This window comes from Photinus pyralis, unplaced genomic scaffold (genome assembly GCF_008802855.1).
Source record: "Photinus pyralis isolate 1611_PpyrPB1 unplaced genomic scaffold, Ppyr1.3 Ppyr1.4_LG5, whole genome shotgun sequence".
NCBI classification, from domain to species: domain Eukaryota; kingdom Metazoa; phylum Arthropoda; class Insecta; order Coleoptera; family Lampyridae; genus Photinus; species Photinus pyralis.
In genome coordinates this window covers 31,731,220-31,741,419 of record NW_022170596.1, presented here as the reverse complement: position 1 = coordinate 31,741,419, position 10,200 = coordinate 31,731,220, and the positions used below count along the sequence as shown (strand labels likewise).

The 10,200-nt window shown below is 35.6% G+C and overlaps 1 protein-coding gene and 2 long non-coding RNA genes across 3 annotated transcripts; 1 reads left to right on the top strand and 2 right to left on the bottom strand.

Moving 5' to 3' along the window:
- Window positions 1-373: 373 nt before the first annotated feature.
- On the bottom strand, window positions 374-1,210 carry LOC116172694. Its single transcript, XR_004145735.1, has 3 exons — window positions 863-1,210; window positions 475-810; window positions 374-422 (listed from the first exon to the last, which is right to left on the bottom strand). It is a non-coding gene; the product is annotated as an uncharacterized LOC116172694 (long non-coding RNA).
- Window positions 1,211-2,676: 1,466 nt separating this feature from the next.
- On the top strand, window positions 2,677-5,847 carry LOC116170105. Its single transcript, XR_004145156.1, has 3 exons — window positions 2,677-3,155; window positions 3,209-4,782; window positions 4,830-5,847. It is a non-coding gene; the product is annotated as an uncharacterized LOC116170105 (long non-coding RNA).
- A 1,259-nt stretch (window positions 5,848-7,106) lies between these two features.
- Window positions 7,107-7,870, bottom strand: LOC116170683. The gene is made up of 4 exons (XM_031487186.1): window positions 7,772-7,870; window positions 7,522-7,686; window positions 7,321-7,473; window positions 7,107-7,271 (listed from the first exon to the last, which is right to left on the bottom strand). The coding sequence occupies exons 1-4, from the start codon at window positions 7,832-7,834 to the stop codon at window positions 7,107-7,109; spliced, it is 546 nt and encodes a 181-aa protein (XP_031343046.1). The 5' UTR covers window positions 7,835-7,870.
- Window positions 7,871-10,200: the final 2,330 nt, after the last annotated feature.

Here is a 10,200-nt window from a genome sequence, read left to right as displayed (position 1 = left end):
TTAAAAAATGGCCCATACTAAAGAATTTCAATGTACATCCCCTCAAATAAGGGAAATTGAGTGTAGTAAAAAATTTACTCCCCAAATGAATTTTTGAAGTGAATGAACAATGGTGGGCAGGAAAGGGTATAGGTAAAACTTAATGTTTTACTTGCTTATTTTAATGAGGTAAAGGTAAAGAAATCATCCACATTATGAACGACCAAATAATGTTGTGATCCACATTCAAACCTAATGCGGTAATGCCTAATGACCATGTCAGTTTTATTATTCTAAAATGTACCTACAGCGATCTTTTGTGATTACAGATTTAGACTGGGTTACAATATTAGTATTATAATCTGTGCAGATGTCAATAACGAAAGATTTATTCTCCAGATCCAATCAGGTAGTCACTAAACACCTGTTCCAATACGATAGCCCTAAAAAATAGCATTATCTATTTCTAAAATGTGACAAACTACATTTAATTACCGGACATTGTTTTTGGCATATGATCGCTACAATATTAGCAAGTGCCAGTGGAGTTCTTCAACTTAAAACAGTTCGGTGGCTGTAGATTGGCTGCACTAGCAGGAGGTTTCGTCATCAATTCAGTGGCCCATTCGCTTTACGGGCACGCGAAAATAACAAAGTATGGCAGTATCCTCTTCAGGTAGTGCTAAGACGTCTCCGATATGCAACATTTATGATGCCATAAATTGCCATCCCTTGCTCTTCTCATGGGTCGCAAGCGCAACCCAAGGTTTCCATGTCTTATAGACAAGAATTGAACTTTTCCACCCAGAAATTTAAACAGTAATGGGCTCTCTAAAGTAACAATCAATTTTATTAAACTCAAGTTCGAGTTTTATATACTTACCGATCCTTTAATAATTAACGGTTTCTTTTTGCTTTTGTATTTACTTAACCATTTAGCACCGCGCTCGTTTAGTTTTAGGTTACGTGAAACTATCATTTCCCGTAATCTGGCTAAATCACAACTCCTACTTGTGTTTACTTCGGTACGCATTTACTTATTTCACTTTTCGCGTTTGGTCGTTCATTTGCAATTTACAAAAAAAAGCACAGAACTTAAAATAATCCATATTACTCATAATAAGAATAAGAATTGTTTTTAAAATGTGGTTTTGAACAAATTGCATCTAAATCAGCTGTCATTGTGTCAGACAGTTACGATGAGAGCGCCATCCATTAGGATATTAGTAACTAAATCGAGGTAGGTAATGAATATTACTAACCTCGAATCGAACATTACTAACCTCGAGAATCTACTTTCCTCCCTCATGGAAAAATAAGTGTTGTAAAACACAACTTCCTTATCCTTCAAAATGACAATTATGAGACTGATTACAATATGATCGTGAATAATAGTTTTTATTCACAATCGGTTAGTAATAAGAGTCATTCGTCTCATTTAAGAAGTTTGAAAGTCGGCCGTAACTAGATTATATTTATTACGAAGTTCGAAAGTATGAACTTCCGCGCTAAGGAAGGGAAGTAATAGCTACTAATATCAGTCACAGATGGCGCACTAGATGAGATGGAGTTTTGAATCTCTGTTGCACCGTGACTCTCTTAGTGACCTCCGCACTGCGCAACTGTAAACACGCTAGAATTTGAATTTGCGTTAAACTGTTTAAGGGTAAGGGGTAAAGTACGAGTAAAAAATATACTCGTAATGGTAATATCACGGCCCTATGCTGTATCACTATCGTTAAGAATAACGATATCGTTATGCGGCGTTACCATAATTTTTTAAAAATCGGTATGCTATATCACTCATAGCAAGAGTGGGATAACGACTATCGTAATTCTCTATCGTTATTTTGCAAACATAACCAGAGAAACTTAACGGCAGGGTTCATGCTATCCGTTTGGCCGAGGCCTACGATACTTACAGGCCGGAGCGCTCGAAAAAGTCACGTGATGTTAGGAGTCATATGAAATACATTACGGCTTATGGAAAATCCGTGCGCGGCTCCACTATTTATTTTTTTACTCCGGATCCGTTCAACATAGAGCCACGAAATTTCAATGAGAGCTTGTCAATAGTACACACAATCAAATTATGGTGTTCGTTAATTTTTAATAACACTAAAAATAATTAATTTTTAGGTTTAAAGTATTGAAGATAAAACGATGTTAGTAAATCCGCGTTTTTCTATCTTTACATCATCATATTTCTTTTTCTAGGAACTATATCATTATAATCCTTTCGGTGTCTTAAACTAGAATGATATGCGCCTCCAATTATGCGTATATGATGCCTAATCTGATATTAGTATAGTTTTAACAGGCCCTACAAAATCGCGCATTTATTATTCGCGCAGAGAAAAATTCAACATGCGAGAAACTTTTTTGTTATTACTATAATTGTATCACATATATCGAATGAATTGTGGCCAAAGGACACAAAAATGTTCTTCAGAAGGAATTTTTAAGAAATGGTTTCTTGTTTCCTTTTTTTCAGCAGCTGAAGTAAATAGCGCGATTTCAAGAATAAGTGAACGCGCAAAGGAATTATTATGTTTCAAATAATTGTTAGTAATCCATTTTCAAATTGTGTTTGTGAGATTCAAGAGGAGTATTTTGCATCAAAGATTTTGTTTCGTCGTTTTTTTTTTTTTTTTTTTTGTTGTGCCTGTAAGTATCGTAGGCCTCGGTTTGGCGCGTAACGGTCCTGTCATCGATTCGTTCGGGGTTTAAGCGGATTTTAAAGAGAAAGAAAATGAATAATTTTCAAGGATTTTTGCAAGTAGCTTTGTTCGGGCAAATGGAAAATGTAATAGGGAGGCGAGTTCAGTGCCTTTTAATACTCGTAGATTATGTTTTTATTAAGACATGAGGAAAACATCCAACGAAGAATTTTACGAGACAACAGTGATCCGTTTCAGCTGGGTGAAATTGATTTTCAAAAAAATTTTCGTTTATCAAGAGAATCTGAATGTACAAATGGTAAGGACTAACAGCAGCACGTTTCAATGAAAATTTGTTTAACATGCAGATTTGTTATGAGAACATAAAAATCCTGAATTGTAATGCACGGTTTCCGGGATCTACTCACGACTCTGCAATATGGGGTATGAATGCAGTGAAAAGGCACCTGGAAGAAAAGTATTTAACCAATGAGTTACATTCATCTTGGTTAATTGGTTAGTGTGGCTGTTGTGACCTAATAATTTTACCCTTTTACAAATTTGTATAGGTGATTCAGGATATGCACTGCAGCCATGGTTGTTAACGCCAATGGAAAATGTAGTCCACACATTCACCACAGAGAAGATACACACAACACATTTTAGCCAAAAATGTAATAATAGAACGCTGTTTTGGAATTTTGAAGCAAAGGTTTAGATGCCTCTTGAAGCACAGAGTTCTTCATTGCTCCCCTGACAGATCTGCGAAAATTGTGTTGTGCTGTGCTATACTCCATAATATAGCGATACAGCAGAACTTACCACCACCCGAGGATAATGAAGGTGATGTAGATATACCTCCACAGAATATGAGAGGAAATGAAGGTATTTGTACCTAATCATCTAAAAAAAAACAAATTGTTGTATGGCCTCTTATTATTCTTTTCGACATTCGCCACGTCGTGAAAAAACAACTAGGTAGGTACACTTGCAATTAATAACAATTTTAAAGAAACGTCTGCATTTCCAAATCTGGCGGGTATTTGTTTTAAGATAAAGCGCGCACCGCAATGCCCTCTTATATTTTATCGCTGTGGTATTTCACTCTTACACGCACTACCGTTGCGCAGCGTTCCTTGTCTTCTAGAATGCGACACTTTTTTCCGAAATAGCCACTGCGAGATACCGGACAACGTAACGATACCGTTAAAATATTGATACAGCATATCGCGTTTATCGATAGTCGTTGTGGTCATCATAACCGTTGATCGTTAAACTGCGATAACGATTGATCGTATAGAATAACGAGAGTGATACAGCATAGGGTTGATTGTTTATTCATAGGTATTGCAAACAAAACAAACGCTTGCCCGTAGGCGCGTTTTAAGCGCGGTTTAGACGCTACGATAAATTGTTACAATTTATCGTAACGATCGAATCGTTACGATTTATCGTTGCGTGTGAACAGAGGATTGTAGCAATTTATCGGAATTGGAATTGGATTGGATGGTTGATGGCGGCCGGCTTCAATTTCTGCGAATCGTAGCGCTAAATTGGAACGTGTAAACAATAACAGCGATTTATCGCTACGATTTGTGATTAATGTTGCCGACGTGAACCATTTTTGTATCGTATCCATTTGGGCTACTTGGACTGTCTCTAGCGCACACGTTTTACATTTGGCGAGTGGCTATCAAGTTTGGCCACCAAAAAAAAATATTTAGCGACACATGGCTAGTCAGAAATCATAATCGAGATTAAGATTCTATTGTAAGCAAGCAATGTAAGCAATAAAGTGCGAGTATAATTTATATTAGTGGACAGAACCAAAAGACAAGTTGAAAAGTAAAAAAATAAAAACGGTATTAAACCGTGATCGACAATGAGATTGGAACAAGAAATCGTTACATGTAAACAGTGCGCACTTTTTCGATTTATTGAACGATAAATTGGACAATCAGATCGTTACGATTTATCGAAGCCAAGATCGTAGCGTCTAAACCGCGCTTTAAGTAAATTCATATTCAAAGCGCTTGCGGTTGCGCGTTGCTGAGGGAGTCACGGTACAATAGATATTCATGTCTAATTGGCTGTTGGTCTTCAGTTGGTTGTAATTCGTTAATCTCAAAATAACATTATCTTGGTAAGTTCATTATTGGATTAATAAAGTAAAATCGATCAAATTTACAGAAACGGACGTACCAATGCAGAAAAAATAACTGTTCTATTAACGGAAAGATACAAATTCAAGAACTACAATTGTTGAAATTAATGGTTACATTGGACTGACCGCTGTTGTTTACAGTTACAATCAGGCCTTGTTTGGTCTGCTCAGTAGAAAAGTTGATTTCGTGAGTAATAGACGCAACAGGAAAGGTTATTCGGGAGCAACTTGGAATGGAAGCATTAGGCTGTTCATCTCCCGTGACACTTGTGGATAACGACAAAATTCGCGCTATTCTCTCTTGGCCATGAAGAGACTGGTCAACATAGCCACCCGCAACCGATGCAGATTTCCACCCTCCCAATTGCTTTAATTGAAGAGTGTCTCCACCTGCATTTGCTAACAGAGTTGCCACTGTTCGACGAAAACAATGCCCCGTGAATTTATCCACGTCCTTCAATTTCAGAAATGATGCAATTTTTGCCAAAGTTGTACTGTAATGAAAGTGGCTTTGTATGAACGTGTATCACTAGAAAGCATAATTTAATTAAATGTTTACGTCTTTGTCAAATATGTATTGTAGTTTTATTTAATAGCTACTTTCTGTGGTAAATAATCAAAACGTGCTTCATTCAAAAATCTCTACTTGATCCTGGCCAAAAACCTCCGACTTCTTTGGCTTGTATCCAACGTTTTGCGCCTTAATGAAGGCGATCATCAGATTTAGTGATGTCTACGCTCTTATTTAAATTTAAAGTTGAGCTGGCAGTATACTTTTTGAAACTGTCTCTGCAACTTCTCGTAACTCAGGGGGGGTACTTATAATCTCCTCTGAATCAGACATTTTCAATTTTAAATTCAAATTTTCGTAAAAGTACGGCCGCGTAAAATGAAACAATTGACGGATGTTTGACAATTGTACGAACTGTGTGACATTTTTCCGCTAATGAGAATAAAATGCAAAATTTAAACAATTTATTTAACCTTTTTGTAATTTCTTACGATTGTGAATAAAATAGTATACGAACCTCGCGCGAAAGATTATTTCTCTCAGAATAAAAATAATGTAAAATACTATTACATTACTAGCCAGGTAAGTGAGTTTTTACTAGAGCCAGTAAAAACTATTACCTGGCGTATAATGTACAATATTTTATTTGTTACTCATTTGTAAACGTAAAATTAGTTCTTAAATTAATCTTGAAGAAATGTCTAAAATATCATGTTATCTATGTAACAGAGACTTCGCATTAATTCTGGCCAATGAAATTACTAGATTACTAACTTGTAAAATTTTTACAGGTCTGCTGTCAGTTTTACAAGTCAGTAGCGTTTTGTCTTGTTAATCAACGTTTACAACTGAGTAACAAATAAAATTTTTGTCACTTGGGTTTATGAACCCAGTAAATTTTGAATCCTTGGTTAATTTGAATAAACCGAGTAGCAGTATTAAAATAAAGCAATTACGTTTGCTTTAAAATCTAGTTATTTTGGTCTTCTGAAGTAATTTTCAGTGGCGAATAGTGAGGCGCCTCACTATCTCTTTATTCTGATAAGTAGTAGCCCCTGAAATTGTGAGGTACATATTGGGCAACCAGGTGAGTTGAACAGCAATTATTTTTGGCACCCAATATTGCGGGGAAATATTTCAGCCTGGTTCTAAAGGGGAATTTATTTGAGAGCTTAACGGGAAGATATTTGCGGTTGTGTGAGAATTGAGGGTAGAGTAGAGAAGAGTGGAATTGTAACGTTGTCAAGTGAAGAGGAGTAGAGAGTGTAGAAAGTGGTGGAAGGTTCATTTGACAGCGTTAGGGTGAACGAATGAATGCAAGTCTGAAAATGATCATGGAAATAAGTAGTAAGAAAGTTGATATGAGGATGGAGAGTAATCAGAAATTTGAGAGGATAGAGTTGATGAGGAGATCGTTTAAGGATGAAATGAATAGTATAAAAGAAGAACAGGTTAGTTTTTAAGCGGTAGTAATTAAAAGAAAATATAGTAGTGTGAGGTGTTGAATGTACAGAGGACGAAAGTTATCCCGGGAAAGTAGATGGAAGGTGTTTGATGAACATCAATTCTTTTGGATAGACTTAATTTAGGTGTTGTTGGGAAAAAATAGGGTTTAATTTTAAATGAATGAGAGTGTTTTGCTCAATAGGTAGGTAGATACGTATATTGTTTTAATTGCAAAAGAAACAAGGTGCTAATAATAAGCAGGGAAAACTAGTAGATATATACTACCATTTCAACTAACAGCGTCTGATGACTATTATAAGTATTGTATGAGTATTAGTATATTATACTAAGCAATTGGTAAGGGGTAAACAATTTTGAAGTACCAATTAACGACATACGCTACGGTTCCTTTCCAAACTGCTCTCAAAATTAGCTTCCACCTTCCCTCGGGTAGGAGCGGTGGAAAATTTGGAGCACCAGGTCGTAGATGATATCCAAAAAAAGATTCTCCCTAAAACTGTATATTTAGTAACGTTAGCATAACAAAATTCCATATGTACTTTTTTTATTGGGCAAGGATGAAGATTACTATGGTTCAACATGTAAGGAATATCAAAATCTTTATGCGTCAGTACTTCACAGAGCGGTATATTGAACTTAACGGGTCCGGACCGATATTCGTTACTTCTGAAGAATCCAGTGTCAATGGAAAGCTACAGCAGTCATTATTTGGACGTATCAGTTCTAAATTAAAAGCCCACCTGTGCATCCTTATTCGAAATTATATCAACCTTAGAGGTGTAACTAAAATTCATGAATAGGCTGGTACGATTAGTTTTATAGCACTTGTAGGTCATATTTGCCACAATGTTTTCATTAATTTCGGTAATATCACAACGTTCATATACAAACCAGTAGAGATTTTGCTGAAACGTAATAGATAGATGCTTTAGAGGTACAGCCATTGAATAAAAACGCTATTTTATTCAATGGTACAACGTACGTGATTACCAATGAGGATGTTAAATAAAAGTGCATAAAAGAAAGTAGAAGTAACACTTTCAAATTTCCCATTTTTTAAAATACGCACAGGCACAGGAATTTGTCCTTTTTTCTACACATTACACCAACATTTGAAACTGTAATTATTTAGCAGTAAAGATTATTGATGTGATTAGATTCGAGGGCCAAAAAAGCTCAAGGGTATTACTATTATATTTCAAAATATACGCAGTAATCACATAGTGATCAGTGGCTCATTAGATTATTACTATATTACATTACCTACTTATATATTATTTAAAAATGTAACTCAGTAATCTTACAGATATCATCTCAGTTGAACTTGCAAGATAAGCTAAGTACCTATACTAATAATAACAATATATTCAATGTGCCTTTACGTTAAAAATAATGTGTACCAGCGTCATAAAAACAGAACAATACATGAATACGTTCGGTCATTGACAAAAGTAATGATCGCCTAATAGGTAAATTCTGCAGCAGAAGCATCAAGAGGCCTATCACATCGGCTACGTCGGTTTCTTCAAGGAGGGCATACCGTTTTTGGTTCGCATTTCCAAGTTGCACAATATATTCAAATGTTGCTTGATTATGCTGCAGAATTTACCAATTCGGCGATCATTACTTTTGTTAAAGGCTGTACCTACAAATACAAATAATAAAATGTAACTTCAATCTTTAGTATTGTACAAGGGGGTTTCATTAAAAAAACTTTTATTTTGTTCCTTAGCGATAGAAATCTGACCAGGCAAGTTGTTATAATAAAACACGGCTCCCAGTAATTATGTCTCGAGTTATGTGCAGCTTGCTACTTTTTAAATCTAAGTTGCCATGTAGTATGTCTGGATGGGCTACATAATTTCATATATATTATTTATGAACATACCTCGGAACCAGTGAACTATAATTAAACTGGAACGTGCACTGCTGGTCTCTGCCATAGAAACGTAGCGCGCCGAGAGAAATAGTGCAAGGGCTTTAAGGGTACCGCTCACTAGAGCGATGTTTTGATCAAAATCCACGTGGTCGCCAAAATAAATAAAATTCATGTCTTGGTCATTGAGATAAAGCTCTTGGTCTTTTTCCCAACGATCTTGGTGCATAAATAACGATTTTGACATGTTTTGATCAAAATCCATGTAGTCGCCAAAAATAGATCAAATTCATGTTTTGGTCAATGAGATAATGCTCTTGGTCTTTTTCCCAACGATCTTGGTGCATAAATAACGATTTTGACATGTTTTGATCAAAATCCATGTGGTCGCCAAAAACAGATCAAATTCACGTTAAGGTCATTGAGATAATGCTCTTGGTCTTTTTCCTAACGATCTTGGTGCATAAATAACAATTTTGACATGTTTTGATCAAAATCCATTATGGCCTCAAAATACCAATAGTTATTTGTACTAGTTTTGAAAGGGATACTTTTTTTCATGAATTTGCAGTTTGATTAGGTACGTATGTTCGCTCCGATAACCCCCAAGCGAATTCCGATTTCTTTATCAAGAAATGATCCTCTTTCTTCAATCTTAATGATAAATCACGCCCCACTATGGAAATGATTAAAACAGGCGCAGGAATTTGATCCTGTAATTGGATGATCAAAATTGCTTATTCAAAAATTCAAGCCTAATTCGGGGCCAACAAAAGTCTGAGCAGCGATTCTGCTGATTCGTAATTTGTAACCTAACCTCCCATTAGTGAAGAATGAAGTTTCCTGTAGTTCTGACCGATATGCCAAATTAAATCTCGACGAACTCCAATCGACAAAATAAAGAAATGAACCTGATTTAATGAATTATTTGTTTGGCTGACTAGATGTGAACTTGGAACTAGAATGAACCTTTAGACATTAATTTCCGCATTCTCGAACGAAACAAACCGAACAAATTCAACGCATCAGAATCGCTCCTGTTACAGGTGCTAAGAATGTTGTACCTACTAAGGAGAAAAATAAAAAGGAAATTCCGAGCGCGTTTCTTCCGAATTAGTGTAGAGCAGTTACAACATAGTTATAGTCCAGTCAAATTAGCTCTAAAAGTAGTATAAACTGGATGTTGTCATTTCACTGAACGAAACCAAGCGCTTCCTATGTAAAAAAAAATTCTGAATCCGAAAATCATAGTCCCCCTGGCCGAAAACGCTCGGAACATATTGTTATAAACAAACAACGAAGAAAAAATGGGAAAATGTCGTGTTTTTTCACATTTGACTTCGAATATCTCGTTAACTATTGCTCGGAGGGAAAAAATGAATAGAAATGAACTTGTTTAGAATAAAATTTTCTATAAGATACAGTTGGTCCGGAACGCTCATTTTCAATTGATATTGTTTTTTAGGGAAAAATGTAAAAACAGTAATCTCTAAAATTAACACTTTGTGATTACTAAGTAAAATTCATTCGATCTTTTTGAAAA